The sequence below is a fragment of the Besnoitia besnoiti genome, chromosome V (assembly GCF_002563875.1).
Source record: "Besnoitia besnoiti strain Bb-Ger1 chromosome V, whole genome shotgun sequence".
NCBI lineage: Eukaryota > Apicomplexa > Conoidasida > Eucoccidiorida > Sarcocystidae > Besnoitia > Besnoitia besnoiti.
The window spans coordinates 125,736-149,405 of record NC_042360.1 but is presented as its reverse complement, the minus strand read 5'-3'; the positions used below and the strand labels follow the sequence as shown (position 1 = coordinate 149,405).

The following is a 23,670-nucleotide window of genomic DNA, read 5'->3' as shown; positions in this document are numbered from 1 at the left end:
CAACACGCACTGCGATTATCGTGGATTTTTGTGCGCGAGCGCGAAGCCTCAACGCACATTTAACTGTGGACGGCACTGGTAGGCTTGATCGAGAGATCAAGAAAGAAAGCGGAAAACTGCTCGCCAGCTCGGTTCTTCGAGCTCTCACGAGGGTTTTTCTGTCTCGTCAGCTGGGTACTACGAATATGTATAGATAGGTCTCAACTATTTAGATCCCCCAAGACGCTCTCTCGTGTAGTAGTTTCAGCATTGGCTTGCTTGTCCTGGTATCCATGGATTTGCCACTTGCAAATAAAGCCCGAGCAAACCGATTCGCTGACGAGTCGGTTTGCTCGGGCTTTATTTGTAAGCGGCAGTAAGACAATTTGAAAAATTCTAGCGTGAGCGCCTCAGAAAAACCACATGCGTTCCGCCAACTGCGGCATCCGCCGCGACACCAGCGAACCATTTGAAGGTCAGTGCGAGGAAACGCACTGCAGCGTGCTCCGGCGCGTCTGCGTCGGGAAAGGTTACCTAAAAAGGAGATTTCAGCAGTTACACCCGCGTTTGGGGCTTGGTGTGCGAAGGCAAGCGACGATGACTCGATACGGATTCCCTTAGCTGTTTTAGACACGGAGGATTTCGACCGTTCAAGGTACTAGGTGCGGCTTACTCAGGCGCGATGTGGCGCGCGCGCGCCACATCGCACCGGAGAGGACTCGAGGCCGCCCTCACCCGAGCAGAAGTGAGCTTCGAGAGATATTAAAGGCAGAAATTCGAGAAGGTGTTATATGTGTGGATGCACGACAGCCGCAAGTGCCTTGATTCCTTTTTTCCACTCTGTCTCCATGGCGAAGCAGTGACTGGGCTGAGCTCCGTGACGCTCGCACAAATTTTGGAGGGGCGGGAAGCCCTTCAGTGGGGTTGCGCAGCAGGCGCCGCAGAGGCGCGAGGCGAGACTGAAATCGACTGGCGCGTGCGCGGACTCCTGTCAATAATTTCTTTCCATTTTACCCTGAAGGTGACAGGCAGGAGAGGCAGCGCACACGCACGAAGGCTCACGCGAAGTCCTCTTTCGGCTGATCCAAGAGTCCGCCTCGCGGAAAACAGTGACTTGGTTGTGCGTTCCAGTGAAGACTCGCTCTCTCGACAGGAGCGAAGGTGGGTACATGCAAAGAAAAGAATACAACCCAAGTTACAGCTTTCCCTGTCAGTCCTTTGCTGCATTCTAGGATTTGAATGCACGCATCAGCATCAGAAACGGATCCCACCAGTAGTGCATTTCACCTGACGAGGTGACCTCTCGACCCCTACGTATAAATATATATACTCTGAACCCTATATGCAAATATATACATATGCATACGCATATGTGTGTATGGGCGTGTACCCATGTGTGTATGGGTGTGTGCGCTCGCCTGTCCGAACCGTTAACGATTGAGCTTCCATATTTACACTATTCAGCTCGCTTGCGGGAGCAAACGCTTCAACTGCAACTAATTTCCTAGGCCGTTTCAAGTTTTCGGAGCTTCGCTCGGTCGCGAAGTCTTATTCAAGCAGAAGGTGGCGCATGCATCCAGCTGGAGCGCTCTGTAGTGTGTGAAATTCCCGCGAGGCGACTGGTCCCCACAGTTCCGCTCGATTTCTCTCCTACCGGTTTTTGTGCAGCTGCGTCGCGCGGTCGCCGAGCTGCGCTGGAAACATCAGCGCGAGGCTGTTAAAGAGCGGTTTGCAGATGCCGTCTGAAACACGAAAACACGCTCAGAATGCGGAGTGCAGTGCCAGGCGGCCCCCCTGCCGACTGGCGGCGCAGGCGCTTGAGGCGAGCTCCTTCTCTGATGCTTCGGACTGGCTGGCATGCTTGTTTGGCAGCGTTTATCCCCTGTCCACCGCCGCGGCTGCGAAAGGGTGCAAGGAAAGACTTTCCTCGGTCTCTTTGTTGGGCAAGCGACTGGGGGCGGCGGCGCCTCTACGCGCGCACGTGAGGCTGCACGTCTGTGGGCGTTTGAAAGCTTGTCCTAAATCCTCCTCACCGATGAACCCAATTTGGCATTTCGCCACGTTGTACGCGTCGAAGTGCTGAAAGTTGGGCATGAACGGCGCGAAGCCGCTGGATTCTTCCAACTTGTTCTGAGAAAAGAAAAGTTAGAGGGTGGGTGTTTCGCTCAAGTCGAGCCTCAGTGTCGTGCGACAGAAGTGACGCCTCAGCAATCCACGCATCCGCATGCCATCGACTGCCGGCAGTGCTCGCCTTCCCCGCAAGCTCGTCACAATATTCGCAGACCTTCCCGAGGGCACACAAGCGGCGCGCGAAAGAGGCTTAAACCGGCGTCGGGGGTCGTCTTCAGAAAGGAACGGCGCCCGACAAGGTTGTACAGTTCTGTATCGCGGATCATTTGTACAGGAGACTATAGCTACTTCTTAAGTGATAATAGCGTTACTTGGCCTAGCGATGATCTTTACGTTCTTAACTCCCGACACGGAGATGCCTCTGAAACCGACCGGCGCCGCGGCTTTACCCGTCCGCTCCGCCCCCATCCCCCCGCCCAGCGCCTTCTCTCCCGCCGTTCTGCGCGGCTCGGCTCGCCACGTCCTCCCTCAGCCCTTCAGCCCGCCCTCCCCGCCGCCTTCTTTTCTGAGTAGCCAGCCGCGCGAGTCACACGGCTGCCGCTCGGCGCTGGGGCATGCGTCCCTTGGCGTGTGGGAATTCGTCTCTGGCGGTTTCGCTGCTTACCTGCTGATGGAATTCGTCGCAGGCGCGGAAGGCCCAGTCGCGGCAGATGTCGAAGTTCATCATGGGGTTGCTGATGTCCGCGGCATGCAGCAGGAGCCCCTCCAGGTACGATTTTGTCAGCGTGACGATGATGCCCTCCGCGAGAACCATCTCGCCCTGAATCTTCGCCTGCAGCTTGGCCACGACGTCAAAGTGCTTCGCCATGTCCGTCCACAGAATCGCACTGATGATGCGCTTGCGAATAGGGGAGAAGCTCGCCGGCGAAAGCGAGCAAAATACGTTGAACGCCGGATTCCTGTCGGGAGGGCAACAAAGCGGAAACGCAGCAGTCAAGGCCGCATGCAGACGCACATGTGACTCCACGGGCCGACGCCCGTCTGCCGACACAAATTCGCAAATCCCTCCATCTAGTCATCGGGGGCCATACATTCGTCTGTCTGAATATTACTACTCGCGGTTGTTGTATACATACGGAGCTAAAAAACACACTTCGGCGCATATACCAAAGCTCGTACCCTACGGTCTAACCTCTACTATATATATATATATATATGTAAATATATTCATGTGTATTCGTATGAGGATACATGTGTGGCTGTGCTGGACGAGCTTGGAGAGGACAGCTCCCGACACACGCTGAGTCACGCGTTCGTTTTATTGGAACGCACTCAAGTAGGCGTTTGTGCATAGGGCGTGCAGACATGTGTGCGAATCGAGCTTCAAGCGTTCCTTATACGAGTTGTATTTGAGCATGTAGGCACCCAGGCACGCCGCCGCCCCTCCCCCCCTCCCCCGCTTGGAAGTCGATGCCTTCGTGGATTTACGTGTTTCTCGGTCTGTAAGTGTAGCAGGGGAGAAAGGTGAGTGCCCCATCGTGGTGCGAAGTAGGACTGCGTGAGCTAGACTGCCTTGAAGTCGATGCAGAGGACAGCGGGGAGACTGGTTCTTTTGCACTCAAGAGACCTTGCCTGAGGATTTGGAAGAGGCTCGCGGCGTGGTAGTTTTCGAGGACCGACACGTTCTGATAGATCTTCGACGGCCAACTGAAAACAAAAGGCCCGGCACCTCCAGGCTCCACCGACCTTCATGCGGTCGCTCATAGTGTCTTCCCTTCGCGTCGGCGGAGGTGAACGGGACCACATAGCTAGGCTCCTCCTCGAAAAAAAAGAACTCCGAAGCCCCGCCGCACAGCTTCCAAACGTACACCAACGTGTGTCGGTGTTTCTCTCGCAGAGCGCTGAAATTCTGTGCTGGCGGGCCACTGGGAAAGATCATTCCCATCTTTTGCGTGGACACGCGGCCTCGTCTCAAAGTCATACTCCCCGTCCTCTGCGCCGCTGTGTGCGCAGGCGCGGAGGAGCGCCTCCCCCCGGGTGTCTCTTCTCGAGTTCGCTTCACATCGGTTTGCTTCGCGTCTGCGTCGCTTTCTCTGCCTCCGGTGTGCGCGGCCTGCCGCCTTCGAGCTCGCGTGTATCCGTGCTTTCGCCTCGGCTATTTGTGCGTCCAAGCGCCTGGTAGTCCTGACATTGCGTCTTCGTCTTCAGGGTCCTAGGAACTATAATGTCCTTGTTTATTCGATAGACACTATGTTACACTTCCAGAACTGGGAGTCCTCGGTTTTTACGAAGCAAACGCTTGAGCCCACGAGGGCGTGGTTTCGGGTTCGTGTCACCCCAGATACTCATCTGGACCCACGAAGGACAACTGCCCCTCTCGCGCGCGCGTCGTGCTTCGTAAGGTTTTCTTCTTTCCTTTCTCGCGTATGTGTCCTATCGCGTGTGCGTGGTGCGGTTGCGGCTGCGTGTTGCGCTTGCTCCCGGCACTCCAAGACCGGACGTTGCAGGTCCTTGTTCACCGAATCCAATTCGTGCTGTGTTCACGCGTGACCATCACGTCAACCGCACTAGCAGAGCCTAGTTACGACGGAAGCTGCAGTCCGGCTCACCAGTTGAAGCGGGTCATGAAGAGGTTGTTGGCGCCCGGGTGACCGATGTCGTGACCCAGCGCCGCGACTGAAAGCACCAAGTAGTCGATCGGAGTGAACTGCGCCGCGACGTCCGGCAGCGCGAGCAACAGACACAAAACCTGCACATCCGGAGCCGCACGTGGAGAGGAATTCGGAGACGTCGCGCGCGTCGAAACCGGAAAAGCTCCGCGCTGCCGCTCCAGCGAGCCGCCAAAACGAGACTGCAGCCACGCCCCACGAGGGGCGACACTCAGAGCGCCAAGAAGCAGCCTCATGCCTCAAACGTCGAAGGCTCTATGCGTTCGAAGAAAAATCGCCAGAAAGCGAAAGGCAGATTGATAGAGACACGCGCGCATGGGCGCTTCTGAAAACTGGACCGGAGCCTCTGTTGACGCCCAACACACATCGGCCTCCGTGGCCAGGAGAGCTAGATCGAGCTGTGAAATCTTTACGTGTATGCGTGCATTGGTGGATTTTATATGACGCGTGTGCCTCTGGTCTGTCGGCTGTCCAAGTCTACATATTCACATGAACGCGTTTATGCCTACGTTCCGCATATGCACATGCATATCAAATGCATAGGGAGGCTCATGATCGTGTGCAGCGACGAGCGCATCAAACACGCGCCTCCTTGCAAAGCATGGAGGCCGGCAAATCTCGCAGAAAATTCTCTCCTTTTGAGAACCAGCTGCGAGAGGCAGCCAGGCACGAGAAGACACTTTCTAGATGTGCGGCAAACTCATTTTCGCGTCGCCGCATTCCTGGTGGCAGTTCTCGAACTCCGAATGCAGGCGCCTCGAAACCGCCCTCTAGTTGGAGAAACTTCACAAAGAGTCACCTGTGCGACGTTGAGCGCGTGGTGAAAGTTGTGATAGGGGTTGGGTCGGTAGTTTTTATAGATCGCGACGGAGAACGCCATGATGACTTGGCCGGGAATTTCCAGTTTCGCTTTCGATGCGAACTGACTGAGTAAGTCTCTGAACGCGAGAACGTCGGGAAAACGAAAAGCGCACAGGCTCGCGATCGCTCCACCGCTGAAGAAGACGTCGCGCTTCAGCTCTCACGGCGCGCTATCCCAACGCTAAACCATAAGCGCTTTCTTACAGCTTGCCTCCCTCTCGCCTGCGCCGCCGACTCGTCGAGCGCGACTCTTTCTCGTGTGCAGCTCGTGCTTGACGCCATTCTGCGGCTAGAACGGGCGCGCGGTCGGCGATGCCTTTTCAAGGACAGCCTGCAGCCCGGGCGCTGCGCAGATGACGTGAAGCCTCACCTCGTGACGAGGACAGCGCTCGCCGGCGATAAATTCAAAACGTGGAAGTCCCAGTGCAGCAGCTGGTGCATTGTCAGCGGCTCGCCCGTGCGCGCGGTGGGGGAGACGAGGTTGAAGTAGGCCTGAGTTGGAGAGACGCGAGACAGCAGAAAACACCGCATGCAAATAGCTCGCGCTGGACTGCAGGAGCAAAGAGCTCGCGCTGGACTGAATGCGGGCCAGCCGTGATCCATGACACGCGCAATCTCTTTCTCAGTTTAGACGGAAGATACACGAGGCCCCCAGTTGCCTCACGAGCCTCTGGGGATGGCAAATAGACATTTACACATATATGAATGAGTCATATATGTGGCGCATATATATACATATATATTTATATGTAGGCTGAACTATGTGGGCACAATAGATATATACAGACCGCGGAAAGCTCTGAGCCAGCAAAGCATCTTCTCAATTTTTTTTCCAGGCAGCACTGCGGCCAGCCAGCGTGCGATTCTTTGCTTTGTCTACAGTCCCCCATATATATCTACACAGATTGATAGGTATAGATCTAAATATTGTTTATATCATATGTCTCATGCAGGAGAATAATTCCAGCTATAGTTATTTAACTACTGCTTGGATGTCTGGTTTAGTTTTATATCTACTTACTATAGCCACTGCTTTCCTCGGTTATGTACTACCATGGGGACAGATGAGTTTCTGGGGTGCTACAGTCATTACTAATATCTCCAATACCATATTTAGTACCTTGGTTACTCGGTCGATACTATGTATCTGATGTAACTATCAAGTTACTAAACAGGTGCCAGGCCAACAAGAATCCGATCCATGTATTCCGTAGAGACTAACATTAAGAAGGCGACTACCAAAGTGAATGTCATGATATTCGTACAGCTTGTATACAAATGCTAGATGTTGAACACTAGCAAATGCACAAGATGCTTCAGAAGTATATCGGAACGCTGAACTGATACCTGTAACTATTTGGAGTACAAAGGTAATTGCAACTAAGAAACCAAAGTTATACGATGAATTTAGATTGAGAGCACACCGGTAAAAGACGGGGTGTGCCCGGAATATACTCATGGAAATTTGGTGTGTTCTCGAAACCATGCTAGCACAATAGAACCGAAAGACCTGCACTCACGCCAGATGACATTTGTGTAGACTGACGCGCCCAAAGCGTGCATCACGCCCTCGAGTTTTTCTGTGAAAGGACCAGAAGCCGGATGTCCGCTCTCACCTGTATTTCATGCTCAAGCGGCAGTTTGATTTCCAGGCAAGAGAGGCCGTTCATGAGGGCGCGAGGATCCTGTCCTGAAGCAGCCGAACGAAAGTGGGAAAAGCGAGGCTATGCGAATCGGGCATCACCGGCCAGCTCTCAGCCAGGTGTCTCCTTGCCCTCCGATCCCTTGCATGCAGTGGGGAGGAAAATACTGCAGAAGCGAGCCCTCGCTAGCTGGCGTAGAGTATATATATAAAGTTAAATGTTCCTCTCCATATATATATATATATATATATATTTGCGGTATACAGACACGCAGAGAATTAGAGCTCCTTTTTGCCTCAGGCGCCTCGTGCACCCATCTTCCAGGTCTCTCGCTCCTCCCGAAAGGCACAGAACGCCGGACGCCCCCGCCCCCCGCCCCCCCCTCCCCCCTGAGCCTGCGCAAGTGGACTTGGCGAAGATTCCGACTGTGGGACGCTTGCCAAGCAACATAGCAGAAAGAAAGAGAGAGCGTGTAGACAAAACGCCTCAGCAACGCGTGTGGTATCGCGACTGTTGCGTCTTCTCGCTTCACAACTTCGACCGAGAAAAGACGCCAACGTGCAAATCAGCCCAGCTCGCGTCGAAGTGGACTTTGCCTGGAATTCTTGGGCGCGAGAGGACATCATCCACTATGTTGCAGATGCGTGTAGACATATGGGAGTTGGCGGCGCGCCTCGCTGACTCTCTAACGCACGTTTTCGCGGAAGAAAGCGTGCGTCGTCGCCGCTCTCGCCTTCGCGGAATGCAGGCCCGCGCGCCTCGGACGACAAAAAGAAGGACGGGGGCGGCGCGTCGTCTTCGGTTGCGTCTGTCACAGGCAGCGCCTGGTAGTACTGCGCAAGCGCGAGCGAGACGTCGTACGCGTCCGCGAAGCACCGAGACCTGCAGAGAGCCGGGGGATCCTTTGACAGGAAAAAACACGCACAAGACGCATCCCTGCCTCGCTGCAGGAACCCAACCGTTCTTCATGAAGGCGCGCCGCATGAGTTTCGTTTTCGAAGAGGCAGAAATAATGAAGAATGGAGGAGAGACGCAAACTTCGTGTCGGACTGCACAGCGGCCTGGATCGCGCACATGCGAGAACTCTCGCCTCAGAAAAGACGTGAGAGCAGTTGAGCCATCTGCTGCGGCTAGCAATAGGCTGCAACTGCGGGAGAGATGGGTGCTCGCTGACGCTTTGAAGTGTAACAACTGCACCGAGGACGAAGGAAAGTCACACCCGCGAGCGAGGCAGCGAAGCACCTCCGCTTTGTTGGCTCGCAACTGCGTCTGAGTTTCGCGGATCCACTATCTCTCCGTGACCGCAGCATGGCGTCGAGACAGTAGGATGCGGTGTGACCGCGGAGGAGACGCTGCAAGCTGCTTCCACCAGTTTGCCCCTCGGAGGCTAGTTAAAAACCGGCGAGGAATCCTATGCCCTCAGAGGCATTGCGCACGGCGGACCAAACCGGCCGCCGTGCCCCGAAGCACTCGTGTGCGTCTCTCCCTCCCAACTCTGTCTACGTCCGCAGACATGCATAGTTATTACTTACACGCACGCATGTATACATACGAGAACAAGCGCACGAATATATACTTGCACGTCCATGTGAGGCAGTGCCAGGTCCCCCAACGCGAGAGGGAGCCCGCGAGCTTCGTGTCGAGGCTTTGGGGATGCCTGAGAGCGACGCGCGCGCCGCGGCAGGCCGCGCCTCTGGGAGCTCCTCTCACCTCGGTTAACGCGCGGGAGATGTCCTCCGTAGGTCGGGACAAGCCGACGTCGTCGATGACGCGAATCACGCGGTTGACGTCTGGATAGAGACACTCGGGGATCGCGTCTGGCCTCGAAAACAAACTCGACAGGCCTTCGTTTGGCAGGGGAAGCAGCGCCTGGGCCTCGTCCTCCTCCGAATCCGCGGAAGGCGCGCTCTCGGTCTCAGCAGCTGCGCAGAGGAGTCCGAGATCAGTTTTGGTCAATTTTCGTAATCAGAGACACACCACACGCACGCAGCCGCGCTGTGGCTTCCGCGCAACGCGCGTGGGCGCAAGGACCTCTTCGTGCATGCCTTCGCTCGCTGACAGAGGGAAGATATTTGCTGCGAAATCTACAGAACGCGGGAGGCGGTGAACAAGTTCTTCGTTGGGATGCATCTTCGTTGCGATTGGAAAGAGCGAAGGCGAGGTAGGAGTGAGAAAAACCTCTTTTGTTGCCCAGCCTTCCGCAGTCGCGGTTAAAGGCCAGGGTAGGGAAGCGCTTCGAGACCTCCACACAAGTGTGTGCGGCCCTGCGAATGCGAAAGCTTGTAGCGTTGAGATCTCAACGACTAAAAGTGCGAAGGAGCCTAAGGTGTTTCCTTTTATGCTAAGACCATGCAGGCCCCCCGCCAGAGACACAATTCCCACGCTCTGCCTCTCTCCCTGTCGAGTCTCCCTATCAACAGAAGAGGCGCACATGAATATATTTATCTGCGTGTGCCGAGTGTGCCGTGGGTTCGACTCCCAGCGTGCGCCGAGGTCTTCACGCCGACTGGAAGCAGCTCATCGCTCGTCCCTGCTTCGGCCTTCGCGCGCGGCTCGTCTGCGTACCTGCGGCGGCCTCGTCGCTGGGGCCCGCGCCGTCCTCGGGGCTGCCGGTGAGGCGTCGCGGGAGGAAGCTTCGCGCCGACTTGCTTCTCAACGAGCCGACGGAGTCGCGTGTCTCCTCCGCTCCGCGGCGCGCCGAAGCTGCGGCGGGAGAGTTCAGGAACACCGAGCCCGAGTGCGTGCCTCGCCCTGCGGAGGAGCCCTGCGGGAGGACTGCCGCCAGGTTTCCGCGCTCGAAGCTCGCTCTCTGAGACCGGTGCATCGCCTGCTTCGCGATCCACCTAAAACCAACGCGCAGGGCGGCAGAAAACGGCACCTCGTGGAGCCTACCGCGCGAGGCCGAGGTCCAGCGAGGATCTGGCTCTGTTTCCCACCAAGCGCGAGTCTACACGCATCGACTCCGAGCAAACGCCTACGCCTGAACCACGTTGCCGTCCAAAGTGGATTCACACGCCAAACGGCAACGGAAGGGTGTGCAGCCGCTCCGCGGCATTTCACCTGGCGTAAGCTTTCTGTGTTCATCAAGAGGAAATCAGCCCACTCTCGCTGAGAGGCTCGTGCGTGGAGCAGCAGCGCCTCACGCCTGCAGGTCTTCCGTGCCTTCCACCGAGGCGCCTTTGCAGCCGCGGACGATGAGCCCGATGAGCACGCTCGAGTGAACCGGGAGATGGAGCCTGAGCGCGACGCAGCGGCGAGACAAGCTGACCGTGACGCCGTCGCTCTCGTCTTCGCCTTGTTTTTTTGTGCCGCGGCAGGAGTTTTGGATGCAGAGAGAGACGGGATTTCGCTGTGGCGCGGCAGCCTTCAGCCGTCGCAGGCGAGCCACCCGAAAGAAGTATAAGCGTAACATACTCGCATGGAAAAAGGGTTCATAGCTGGGTAGCTGGGTGTGTGACTCCAGGGCATCTCGAGAATGACACGGATCCAACAGGCAAATGTATAGAGATGTATACTATATATATATATATATGTATTTGCATGTGGAAAGCGAAACGCATACCGTACTCCAGTAGTTGCGTGTTCAAAGCATTCGTGCACGCATGAGGGGCTGCAGAGAAATTCACGTCGGTTGCAAAAGTCGACTCTGCAGGGGCGACGCGCCTAACGAGCTCCAAGAAACCTCCTTGACACATTTCGGCGCGAAGCCAACATAATGAAAGACAATCAGACCAGCGTGAGCGTTCATTCGAAGCCCCTAACCCAAGCTGACCCGGTCCACGAGCGTTTTCTTCATTGTCGCGTCTGCATCTGTGACTGCGAAGTTACCTACCAGACGTAGTTTTCTCCCTGCGAGAGGCGCGTCGCGACCGTTCCACCCCGGCTCGCCACGGAGGCCGGGTCGGAGTCCATGGAGGCCAGAAAGACTTTGACGCTGCGCCGATTCTGACTCGAAGACGCGACCTGCACTCTATCGAAAACCTCCGAAGGAGACAGCGCACGAGAGCTCGGGTCGGCCGGATCGGCGGTGAACTGGACGAAGTCGCCGAGGAAAATGGCCGCGGTGGGCGCATCGGAGTCCTGAGGGCAGCCACGCCTCCGCACCCGCAAACCGCGAGAGACTGATGTCTCTTTCCCCCATCTCATTAGTGACAAGCAACACACCGAAGCACAGAGGCGCAGATAGCCTTGTGGAGGCACACCAACCGCGGTCTGCATCCCAGTGCGTGAAATCACCACAACTCTACATGGAAGTGGGCAGCCGTTCCCCCGTTCCCTGCCCTCGGATTCACTCATCAGGCCGCGCCGATATCCAGACAAGGTCGCACCCTTCGATTCCGATATATGAATATTTATATCTATTTATATGAATTTTATAGGATTACTGCATGCGTGAGTAGGTCAGAGAGGGGGCGAGCGGTGAAGCCTCCTGCGCCGTGACGCATTGGTGCCTCGATGCGTGCATGGGTGGGACAAACCTGACACGGAACCAGACCAGCGCCTGTTTGTGAAGCCGGTGCGCCTGCAGGTCGAGCGGACTGCGTCACTGGGCCTGCATCGGCCCTCCAACTGAACCTGTTAGCTCCCGATCCCGCCATCCCCCCGCTGTTTTGTCTCAAAGCATGTGCAAAGCGACAGCTCGTCGCAACCAGAGGCCTCCGCGGGCTCGACAATGGCGCTGAACGGAAGGACTATACCTCGGAGACGGCTTCGAGGAGCTGCTGGAGGCCGTAGCAGTGCACGCAGTCGACGCCGATGTCTTTGCAGAGGAAGAAGAAAGAGCGGCGCGTCTCCTGCGGTAGGCCAAGCGTCGCGATGCGCAGGCGGCAGCCCGCAATAAGGCTGAAGTCTCTATGGAGGTCGGCGAGGCGCGTTCGTCCTTTCGCGCGAATGGAGAAGGAGAAGAACGTCCCACGCAGAGGCGAAGACTGGATCTTCATGCTGCCTCCGAGCGACTGGACGATGCGACTCGACACCAGCACGCGCAGGCCTTGCCCGCTTCTAACCTCGAAGAAGGCCGAAAGGGACACAAGGGTGTCTTTGCAATCACGCAAAAAGCATGCACGGCTTCGCGCGCCCTGCGGCGAGCCTCTTAGCCTCTAGAACGCGCTACACACGCTTGTTTCGACGCACATCAACAGTCTCGTCTGTCTGCGGCAAGTTCAACCGCTTCGCAATGCAGTCGCAGCGTACCGGTCCATCAGGCCCTTCGTCTGCACCATCATCTGCGCCTTCTGGTTTTCCATGCAGACGCCCAAGCCCTTCACCTGGGTGAAAATCCACAGACCTCCTGGGTACTCAGAATGCAGTCGACGCGAAAGCATGGAGCGGAGAGACACTGTGTGTCTCCGAGTCCGACAAATCCATGCAGCGGCGCCAGCGCACTCCGAGGTAACCGGCGAGGGCCCTGCCGCAGAGGCGAGCCTTGAGTGTGTGGGCACGGTTAAAAACGCAGCACTCGTCTTCGGGCTGACTGTTCACAAATGGAAGGCCTTCAGCGTTACGTGAGCTGCGCTGCACGGCTGACCAAGCAGAATGCGGAGTGCTGTCGCCGTCGTTCGCTTTATACTCCACGCCGAGGTCGGCGCTAGGCCGGCGCCGGGCAGGAGGCCTGCCGCCTTGAAAGTGTGGATGAGTGGGGGCAGCCACTCCTTTCTCAGCGAGAACCCAGTGACATAGAGACTTGGGACGGCTGCGCCGTCGGATTCTGCGTTTCCCAGTACCTCGACGTGTATGTCGTAGGGGCGGAACAGGGAGGAGTTCTCTGGCTCTCGGGTCGCGCGGCTGGCGTTCGCGTTGATGTAGACCTCAATGCCCATTCCTTTGTCGAATGTGTGGTCGAACACGTATGCGAGGGTCTGAGGACACGCCCAGTTCCCACCCGCGGCCAGAGTGTTGTCTCTCTAGAGCAAGAAACGGAAGATCTCGCGTTGGGTTCGACAATGCGAAACGCTGTGCCTCTTTGGTTCAGCACGTCATTCCTCAACCAGACACGACACGCTCTGAGACGAGTAGAAAGCCTGCATGCTCTCGCTGGGGCAGCAGCACTACGCTTTGAAAGCAGGACGCGCCATCCTCCAAAAAGGGGGTGATGCACCTGCGTCCGTCCCCTGTTTTCGCCACGAGCGCGCTGTACGAAACAAGGCTTCTTGGGAACAGTTCGCCGGGATCAACGCGACATACTGCGTGGTATGCGTGCATACGTCGAGCGTTTTCAGTTGTCTCTGCCGAGGTGTCTGTCCTGGCAAATCCAGCCTGTGGTGTCTCTCGAGGCCCCTCGCACTCAAGGAGCCCCCAGGGAGTCGCCGCACTCGGGAGTGCGGCGCGGCGAATGCGCGGCGGGCTCACCTGGTTGAGGACCTTGCGCAGCTTCGCTGTATCGACCATAACGGAGGAGGGACATCCTGCGCCGAAGGCGCAGCTCAAAGGCAGCTGCTTGGTGGTCGCTTTGGGGCGGAAGGACTCGAGGCAGTCCTCGATGAGCGAGCGCAAGTTGGCGAGATCTGCGTTGGTCTGATAGCATGCAGACATTTTGCGAGGCCACGTCACACTCACAGGAAACGGACAAGGTTGTGGACGTTTCGATGCGGGATGGTGTCGCCGGACGACGCTATTCTTCATGTAACTCGTGACGCCCTGACGAAGGCCTCCCGAAGGCCGGCGAGGTGTATCCCTGCTTGTCCCGGGGGACAAGCAGGGAAACACCTCATTCTGTCTCAGAGATTTATCTCTGAGACAGAATGCCTCCCGACTACCCCTCCTCGCTGACGGACACATAGATTGTGCGCTTGCAAAACCCGAAGCTTCAGGATCCGTGAGAGGATGGGGATTCCTGCGGTGCAAGTGTGGACCAGGGTCATTGTTCGTCGCGCTCAGAGCGAAGACCCACTGGCGAGAGATCTGTTTCGGCCGCGATGTAGTCAAGCACGTTGACGGACGAGGCGATGATATCAGCGACTGATTTCTCAATGATTTTCAACAGCTTCAAGTGGTAGACAGTGAGCTTGCCGCTGGTCAGGAGAAGCGAAGCCATGCCGCAGAGCGGGTGGAGACGCGGAAGAATTCTGCACTCCAGCAAGGCGAACATGACGTTGGACATATCGCCGACTTTCGACTGGACCTCGTCGTCCGACCTGGCCACGGCATCTTGACAGACTCGAAAAGCTTCCGCGATCTGCGCTTTTGGACATATACGCACGAACCCAGAAACTCCACGTATCGCGCGCGCAGGCGTCACTCTGATGCGGAGGGAGGTGTTTCAAAAGGAACGAGTTCGAGGTCCGACACACATCAAAGAAAGCGCAACTCGAGGGGTGCCCTCCTACCCACAGCCCGAAATTGATGCGACTATGAGTAGCTAAGCGCAGCATATTCCCTACTGTGTATACCGATTAGGTGTCAGCACCACGCCGAGAGATACGTGGAAGAGTCTCGTGCTTCATAGGCCGTTTGCCTCACAGTTAAGTCCGCACAACCTTTCTCGTTCTACTCAAGGAAATCCGCGATGATCTGCGCGTGTGGCCCCACCTGAGTAGTGCTGAACGGTGAAGATAAAGAGAAGGATGGCAGACGTGAGGAGGCCAGCGCAGAGACTCGGGGCAAGGAGGAGCTTTGGCCAAATTCGTATGGAACGGAGGACGTCTACAATTTGCTCGAGCTCTTCAAAGTATAGATCGGCACGTTCAAAGACCTCTCGGAAGCGGCCTTGGCTCATGAGACCCAGCGTAAATTTGTACGGGTCATACACGTCTGGCCAGGCACTGGGGTAGAGATCCAAGATCTTCTGTTCGAGTACGAGGGCCAGAGGCACCTTCATGGAAATCACAGCCTCTCGCAGTTGGCCGGCAAGTTGTGGATCGATTGTTTTGAGCCGCTGGATTGCCGTTTTCAGAGGACAAGTCGAGTTGTTCAATGGCCCGCCCGCGGCCGACGTTGAGATCTGGTTTAGGCAATGCGTGGCTGACCGTATGGAATTGCCGAAGGTCCGAACATCTTCAAACCCAATGATCAGTTGCATTGCTAGCTTATACAGTTGCAGATACACATGATCTTCGAGATACGACGGCGTCAGAGGATTTGTCTGGACTTTGACACGTTGGTATGTTGTGCCGAAGAGGTTCGACAGGGCCCGAACCCTCCTGAGAGTAGAAGACATGTTCTTCATGCCAACGAGCTCAGTGTAAATATCCTCCTCGGATACAACAACCCGAGTCTTAGCCGTCAGCAAACCCATTTGGATGTTGCAGATGATGATTGACAGAGTCGTGAGCGCAAGGAAGAGGAGAACGTGGAACCGAGAAATGTACCCGGAGTGGCGGTCAATATCTTTCTCGTAGCCCAGAAACATTTCATACGTCTTTTCTTGATGAGTTGTTCTCACAGTAAGGTACGACTGCCGCGACTCGCTAGCGGTCATGTTGAAAGATTTCGTTCGTGTTCCTTTCTCCCACAATGGCAACGGCCGCGAGGAGACCTTTGCCACCGAAGGCCCACTGCGCTTGCCATGGGCATCTTTCGCGCGGTTGCCCGCCATGTCTGCAACCCGCAGTCGAGTGTTGCTAAAGACAACGGGAAATGATGGCTGGCATTATTGCTCACGTCTCTATGTTCCGCTGGATTCTTCACTTTCACCGACATGCGGGAGTGCCGGCAGGCCCTTGCCAGCTGTACGGGAAGAAGCCACCCAACATGCTGGCGCACTCTTTCAGACGGATCTATTCCGCAAAGCAGAAAAAATGATTTTTGGATTCCCCTGTTTGAGGGCACTATAAAAACTCCACAATATCCAAACACGCCACTGTCTTAGGAGAGGAATCAGGCGCCCTAATTACAGCTCACTCAGGCATGCTTGATTGCAGACGTTAGGGAGGGGGGCTGTCGACGCACCCCTTGTTCCGCCGACGACTGCTGTCGCAATAATAACGCAAAATCATCATTCGAAGGTCATGAATTCGCTCACAGCGAACTCTCTGATGCAACGTCATGTGCATTTAGTGATGATCGTAGAGTGTGCAATCGCCACAGTCGCTTAGAAGAATTGCGACTGAGGACCTGCGCTGACGTACAGGAGTCAGACCGTTCAGCAAGCAATCATCCTTCTTGATGCTGTTTCTGGGGCAGCCTCCGCTAGGGGCGAGTGCATAGATACGCGTTAATTTTATGGAAGCGAAAGCAGCCTAGTCACGATGAAGCGCACCAACCGTTCTTGGGGAGATAGAGGTGTTGGCTGGACAACCAGGACATCCGCTGTTTTGTTGCGTGCCTCTTCGTTCTTTTACCTATCCCAGGAATCAAAATCACGATCCTAAGTGTATTTGCATGCGTTCTTGTGACAGAGGGTCACGACGCACACGCACTATTCATGCGGCTGATGTGCTCTAACGTTGAAATCACCGGAGTCATTGCAGCGTTGACAAAGGACAGCCTTTTCTTGTGCAGCAGACGCTGATGAAAAGATACTGGCTCCAGCAGTCGCGCCTAGCTCTATTCGTTGTATGAGTCTTTTGTCGTTGCACGCATAACGCGGAAAGCATGCATGCAGGCACGCACGTGGTTCCGCATACTACTGTATCGCAGGCGTTTCTTTGGCTTTACCAACACTAACTCGATCTTGTGCTGGAGGCAGCAATAGGAATTGTCGTGAGATATCGTCAACTGTCTTGACAAAGAGGCCATGAAGTCCATAGTGTCAGTCCTGTCGCATGCATCAGGTCCCCAGTAAAGCTAATTATAAACCCGTATACAGCCTCCATAGGGGAGGGCTAACCTCATTAGCTAATTGCAGCAGAAGCAACTCTGAACTATATATATCCCCCAGCCGTCTACCAATGTCGAGCCCTCTTCTTTTCCAAGCAATTCGAGACAGTAATCGTGAACAGCTCGTGCTTCTGCTCGAACAAAAACACGCCAATGTGAATCAAGCTAATAGCAACGGGACGACGCCTCTGATCTTGGCCGCGCAGCTTGACAGAACGTCCTTTGTTGAAATCCTTCTAGTCAAAGGGGCCGATCCCTCAGCCCAAGAAAAGCTTGAGCTTGGAGGCAGTACCGCTTTGCACTACGCAGCGAAAAACGGCAACAGGTAAAACCTCCCGTGATCTGTACGCGTGCACACAAGTATCGTAACCACTGCTAAGCCTCCTCCCTGGTTCCTCCGGGTGGCTCATCTTCCTCGAAAGAATGCAGGTTCATCTGCTGACAAAAGTAGCGTTTAAACGGATACAACCAACGGCAAAGATTTCCCGTTGCCAGAAGAAGCGATGCTAAGGACGCACAATTACATGCAAAACCTAATCATGAGTGTCTCTTTTACTAAAGCTTTGATAACTCTACATCCTCCGATATTGGTGCGCCTCTGAACATTGCCGCATATACGGGACTCCCCTCAAGTATGATTGTCTGGAGACTCAGAGAAACAGCTGTGTCTGTCTTTCCCATGTTCCGCTGATCTTCTTTCAACGACGAACACTGGCCGGAATACAGAGAGGTGACGGTATTACTCCTGAGCAATGGAGCGCAGGCGACAGTCCAAGACAAGTTGGGACGTACGCCCCTCCATACCGCATGCCGGTATGGCAGTGCAGTGATAGTGCAGATCCTCTTGTCCAAAGGAGCCGAACCGTCGAGCAGAGACTCTTCAGGCGAGTCGCGGGAAATACAGACTTACCAATCTATTGCTAACACTTCCATTGAACTTCGGTCTCAAAAAGACTTTACGTGGTTTCACTGTGCGCCCTCTCAACCCAACTACCACACGACAACTCTCCCTGCAATATACGTGACTGTTTACTGGTTGGCATTTTGTGCTGCAGGATTCACTCCGTCGTATTGGGCCAAGGTCAAAGGGCACGATGAGTGTTTATCTTTGCTACCGCCTCCTCAGTTTTACGGAAGCAAGCAAATAACTGATTTTCAGCTAGTAACGATGGACTCTCTAAACATGACTTTGAAAATTCCTTCCAAGAAAGGCGGTGCTGGCAAGGGGAAGGGGAAAAAGAAGAAGTGAGGGGGTACTTTAGTACCAAGACGCATGACGTTAGGAACAGTGGGCGTCACGGCAGTGATGCTCATATGTCTATCAGGTGTAAGACTGTCATTATGCTTCGGCATGCAGGTAACATAGTGTTACATTTAGTGCTGTCGCTGCAATCAAAAGGTTCTCGTTTCCAATAGCATTGGAATAAGCGGCCTCGCACGTTGAGAGAACTGTGGTTCGCGGGTTGCTCGTGAATTCTATTTTCATTTCCCAGAGGCTGTGGATGAAGAACGAAACAGCAGCAACACGTGGTCCACGGCTGTGGAAAAGCGCCGTCACAGCGCTGCCGGAGCGAGGTCTTGTGTCACCACTGGCAAGGCACACTGCGTAAGATCTTGATCACGCATATCGTCTTTGAAACGAAAGCAACTGTACGTAGCAATTACGATCTACCTCAAGCGAGATTCCCATCTCTCGATTCCGGACCCAAGTTCCGGAGGCCGAGCTGCGGACAGCTGGTGTATGGACACTCCAAATATCGCCAGCAGTCAGTGTTAGCAGTTGATGTTATTTTGCTTTGCGCACCCTCTAACTTTGCACCGGCGCGAAAAGCCAGCGCTCAATACCGGACACTTCCACGCGATGGGATTCTCTACAGTGAGAAGAAGGACGGGAGTGTTCGTCTTGGCCCTTTGCATCTTGACGCAGTCCGTAACTTGCCAGACAGATTCGGACTTTCGGATCGAATCCCCCGGTACGCTTTAGACCATTGTCCGTTTCAGGTCTCTGCGACAGCTGCCCACTGTCACTTCAGAATTTGGGGTATCTAGTTGCAGCGACACGAGCAGTATGGCGCTGCTTCCAGACAAGCACTTCGGAACCAACTGCGGTGACAAAAACGAGCTCCCGCAGCTGACATGGAATGGTACTCCTTGACACAGCCATTTTCTGTAGCATGAACCTCATTCCCCCCGTGTCAGACGCACCATTCAATGCTGGGTCATTTGCCTTAATTATCGCGGATACGTCATCGAGCAGGAAACCCGTAAGCCGAATGTTGCACGGAGCTGGCCGAGCTCGTGAGCTTTCAAGAACGCCTGCAGGTTGCGCATCTCATCGCGTGGGACATTCCTGCGTCTGTCACTAGTTTAGGATCCCAAACCAATTTTTCCACGATTGGAGCTGTCACTGGCACCAACGGCAACGGCGATACAGGCTACACAGGCCCCTGCCCCGAGAAGCATGCTTGCGTCAAAATCTCCGTGTTTGCTTTGCGTGAGCGTTCTTTGCACGATTGGGCCTCGATCAGATGACACACGTTTTCTGCAGGGCCTTCATCTCTCGAGTTGCCCAGCTCCAGGACGTACGAAGAGCTTCAGAAGAAGCTCCTAGAACTATCGGAAAAAGGAAGTAAGTGGTGAAGATAGACTTTGTTTTGCGACGTGATATTCATTCAACACTCGCCGCAGATCTTCTGGACATTGCCAGCCTTTACACCATTGCAGTACCCCACCAGCCAGATCGTGTACGGACCGAAGCTTGACGTAATCGGCCTACGGTTTCAGAAACTGCGGGAAGCCGAGCGCCTGCCGGTGCTCCTCACGCTCGGATTCCAGCGCCAGGAGGAAGCGCGGTGCTTTCTGCTACAGCTGGTACGGAAAGCGTCGGCGTTGCCCACCTACCACGGCTCGCGAAACACCGTTATGGAAGACACATGCAATTGAAATATTTCTCTCGATTCGCCCGCGCTTTTGCCGTATAATAGGGAATCCATCTTGGACACTCGCAGCGCTCTACACGCCCTCATCAGGACCAATGTGTGGATTATGGAAGCGCTCAATGATAAACATAAGCCTTCCCATCTGAACCATAGCGACGCATCCTGAGCGACGACTCTCCGGCTCAGGATGAGGCTACCGGAGACTGAACATCCTAATAACCGACCACCGCGGAGACTGCGTGGAGACTCATGAGAAACTGCACGGGAGGGCTACCGTAGTGATGACACAGACCGATAGCCTTATCTTATGAACGTGGGAGCTTTTCTGTGACACTCTCAGTACCTCCCGAAAATAATCAGCTGTTTACCAAAAGGCACTTCATGCTCTCGATTGTCAGTCTGGCTCAGCGATGCTCACCCACTAGGCCACGAAAGCTGCTCGCTGGCTCCAGTGAAGAGCGAACCCATCATTTGTCCAACATAACTTTTAACCTGCGTGAGGGGGATGAATCACTTATTTTTCAGAAGACTCAGTTGCTCTTGGCTGCCGTTTCAGCAAGCGGGAGGAACGCAGTTGAACACCGTTTGTTCCGCATATGTTACGTGAGGTGTCGTATCAACGTAAAACACACCGAACCCCCCGGATATTGCCACATAAAGGACGCGACATACCAAAGCTCACTGGAGTGCACGATTGGCTACCGCGTCGTCAGAAACTGCACCACCTCCCCCCGTCGTATCAGCGGCTGGCCCTCGCCCCACTCATTTGCTCCGCATGAAATAGCGACCTTCTCTAGCACAAAAGGCAGTGCACGGCCTCGGCTTGCGGTTGCTCGCTCGCGTGTCCCTATGGCGACATAAACGAGATTTCGATCGAAAAAAACCCCACGCTCCTGATGGACAGCTCTGTTGAACAAACATATCAACGGCTGTCAACCGGAAGAAACCACGCTACAACGTAGCCACGACCCGTATTCGGGTAATAATCTCTTCCCGACAGGGGCGCATGTCTGCGCGCGTGTGACTTAGAGTTCATCGTGATCTGAATCTAAATCGTCAAACAGTCCGTCTCCCTCCTTGTTCACAATGGTGCCTGCTTCGGCCTTCCACTGGTCGGGGGGGATGTCCATCCCCAGCTCGATCGGCTCTTCTCAGTGCTGACGGAGACCTCGATGTGACCAGCGATGGGGCAGCCTCTCCCGCAGTTCTGCTGAGTGAACCTGCACGCGCGTCCGCATACACAGGCGCAGCGACGTGCGCTCGCTCTTCCACTGTGACAGCAACCGCTCAGTGCAACGACCCATTATCGGAACTGAGCAATCTCGAAGAGTTTTCTGCACTTACGCGTGTTCCCTCTTCGCCTGGAGATTGGTCCGGAGATGGACATGTTCAAAAGTGACAGCGTCTCCGGTGAGCCAGTACTCAGCCTTCGAGTTGCCGCATATCACCTTGAAAGCTGCCACGCGCTCGTCACGCCCGGATCCTACGCTGACCTGAAAAGAGAAAGAAGCACACAGGGTTGTCTCGTTTCCTCCCACGCGTCATCAGTGCTCTGTTGAGAGTCTGTTCATACCTTGTGGTCACTCTCTGGAGAAACGTTCTATCTCGCTAATCACAAGGCCAGAGCATGACGTCAAATCCTCCAGTTTGGTTTTCGCTTGAGCGACATTCACATTGGATAGCTGCGGCTCCCTTCCCTCGTTTTTTGCTTCGAAAGTTCTGCGTTGGCTGTTTCTTGAATCCTGAGCCCTGACGAGTCAACGCGATCGCATGCATACATCACAGTCCCCATAGCCTTAGTTCCCTTGCCACTGCCAAGCGTCTGCCGCGTCGCCCTTTCAATTCCTGCTTCATCTGCCTCAAGCTCTCGCGTCTGGTCCATGGTGTGCCGCGCGTCTCACGCCGCGAACAAGCGCTTGCCGCCTGCTCCCCCCGAATCCCCTTTGCTCCTCGGTTACACCACAGTGCACCGCCGCGACGCCCGCCTACCTCTCTCTGGTTGCTGATGGGCGACGAGACGCTCATCGCCTGAAGCGTTCCCCCTGAGCTTCCGTGCTCCAAGACGACAACCGAGTTGCAGCGAACGGGTTCTCCAGCGGCGCCCTCCGTCAGCAGCGCGGGCGCAGGCTCGTCGCTCGGCGGGCTCTCGCCAGCCTTCGCGGCGGCACGCGCGAGGACTGCACTTTCCAGCGGACGCGGGCGGTTGGCGCTCAGCGGCGGACTCACAGTCCACAAGACGTTCGAGGCGGTGACTTTCTCGCTGCTCGGCATCGCCGTCTGTGAACAGAGTACACGGGGGCACTTCAGCTGGAAATCTCTTTTTAGTTTTAGAGTCCTAATTTAGCTGCTTTCCGTAGAGCCGATTTAGGTTTTTTCGCTGTCCTCCTAAAAGCTTTACACATAAACATCTAAATTGCGGTTTAGTAGAAAACGCCGACTCCGACCGCCAGACACAGAGCCATACGCGCAGTGAGACGCACGCGAGCGGCGATTCATGGAAGCAGCCAAACAGAACAAACCAAGAAAGATGCACGAACCGCGAAGATCGAGGTGAAGTCGAGGAGAATGTCCCTGTCGACGCGACCGAGAAATGGCCAAGGGAACTCACCACAGCTTGCTGGCCGCTGCCGGAGCCCCACGAGATCTTTCCAGAAAACAACCTGAGAAGCAAAGCACCCACTCAGAACAAAATTGCACGCCTCAGATCTAGAAAGGACTGCGGACGCCTGCAGGCACAGATCGACCCTTCTAAACACTCAGTCGAGCCTGCTATTGCACATGCCCACGTAAGCACAGGCTTCCGATGGCGCACAAGCTGAGTGCTTGCAGAATGAGTACATCACTGCAGTGCTCATTCAGGGGTGTGGCATCTCCTACGCTTTTTAACATCACAACTAGGTCGAATTGCGGCTCAGTCCTGACGAAGGAGGATAAATATTCTCTCGACAGGAGACAGACAGAGGCTATGAAAGAAACTTCAGCAGCCGAAAAAAACACGAAATTTAACAAGAGAAGAGATCCACTCCCCCCCCCCCCCCCGTGGCGTGGACCGACAGCAAGTTGAACTGAACACAAGAGACAGACGAAATGCAGCGCGAACCCGTCGTTCAGGATATCGCGCCTGAGCACCTCGCGTCTGACTCCCTTTAACCGAAGGAAGTGCCCTACAAGTTCTGCCTCCCCCGACAGAAAAGCGGGCTACGGAGGCGGAGAAAAGCGGCGAGAGCAGAAGTTTGTTCCTTTCCTCATTCCCACGCAGCCACGTTAACTCCACTTGGCTTTTCCTTACTTGAAGCCTGTGGCGTTGTTGATCAGCAAGACTGAACTGCCGTAGGTGACCGGCCGCCCGTTCTTCGGCCTGGCGCCTTCCGCGGGGCAGGAGTGGAGAGAGAAAACGAAGAAAATGATGAGTGCGGAAGACAGGGCTCGACGCAACACAGGCAGAGACGACCCACTCTGCGAGGCCCTCGCCGCCGCGTGAGCGAGGGGAGAAACAGACCTAGGGCTTCTTGGAGGTGCCATGGTTTGGTTCTCAGCCTTCGAGGAACGAGAAACAAAAGACGACACGAGCGAACGGCAACGGGGACTTCGGCACCGCGACACACTTTGCAAAAAGGACGGAGAAAGGGGGAGACACCTGGAAAAATTTACCGGAAAACAGGATAGAAGCGGCGGCACCTTCTGCGGGCAACACCGACCGCCAGGCAAATCTGGATGCACAGCAGGGAGGAGGGGGGGGGACTGTAGGAGGAA

At 55.2% G+C, this 23,670-nt stretch overlaps 4 protein-coding genes across 4 annotated transcripts; 2 read left to right on the top strand and 2 right to left on the bottom strand.

Annotated features, from left to right (window-relative positions):
- Positions 1-1,629: 1,629 nt before the first annotated feature.
- BESB_058440 (uncharacterized protein) lies at positions 1,630-15,755 on the bottom strand (the record flags this gene model as incomplete). The annotated part of the gene is made up of 19 exons (XM_029364258.1): positions 1,630-1,721; positions 2,013-2,109; positions 2,714-3,008; positions 3,682-3,756; positions 4,659-4,798; positions 5,518-5,656; positions 5,950-6,071; positions 7,196-7,269; positions 7,917-8,124; positions 8,933-9,144; positions 9,788-10,065; positions 10,366-10,458; positions 11,055-11,302; positions 11,920-12,223; positions 12,416-12,489; positions 12,946-13,080; positions 13,571-13,735; positions 14,112-14,401; positions 14,750-15,755. 19 exons carry the CDS (start codon positions 15,753-15,755, stop codon positions 1,630-1,632), a joined length of 4,047 nt encoding a protein of 1,348 aa, XP_029218966.1.
- Positions 15,756-17,049: 1,294 nt separating this feature from the next.
- BESB_058430 (ankyrin repeat-containing protein) lies at positions 17,050-18,227 on the top strand (the record flags this gene model as incomplete). Its single annotated transcript, XM_029364257.1, has 2 exons — positions 17,050-17,303; positions 17,705-18,227. The coding sequence occupies 2 exons, from the start codon at positions 17,050-17,052 to the stop codon at positions 18,225-18,227; spliced, it is 777 nt and encodes a 258-aa protein (XP_029218965.1).
- Positions 18,228-18,839: 612 nt separating this feature from the next.
- BESB_058420 (uncharacterized protein) lies at positions 18,840-19,740 on the top strand (the record flags this gene model as incomplete). The annotated part of the gene is made up of 6 exons (XM_029364256.1): positions 18,840-18,951; positions 19,012-19,122; positions 19,178-19,242; positions 19,301-19,472; positions 19,527-19,607; positions 19,667-19,740. The coding sequence occupies 6 exons, from the start codon at positions 18,840-18,842 to the stop codon at positions 19,738-19,740; spliced, it is 615 nt and encodes a 204-aa protein (XP_029218964.1).
- Positions 19,741-20,998: 1,258 nt separating this feature from the next.
- On the bottom strand, positions 20,999-23,439 carry BESB_058410 (uncharacterized protein; the record flags this gene model as incomplete). Its single annotated transcript, XM_029364255.1, has 5 exons — positions 20,999-21,137; positions 21,262-21,410; positions 21,907-22,194; positions 22,526-22,577; positions 23,207-23,439. The coding sequence occupies 5 exons, from the start codon at positions 23,437-23,439 to the stop codon at positions 20,999-21,001; spliced, it is 861 nt and encodes a 286-aa protein (XP_029218963.1).
- Positions 23,440-23,670: the final 231 nt, after the last annotated feature.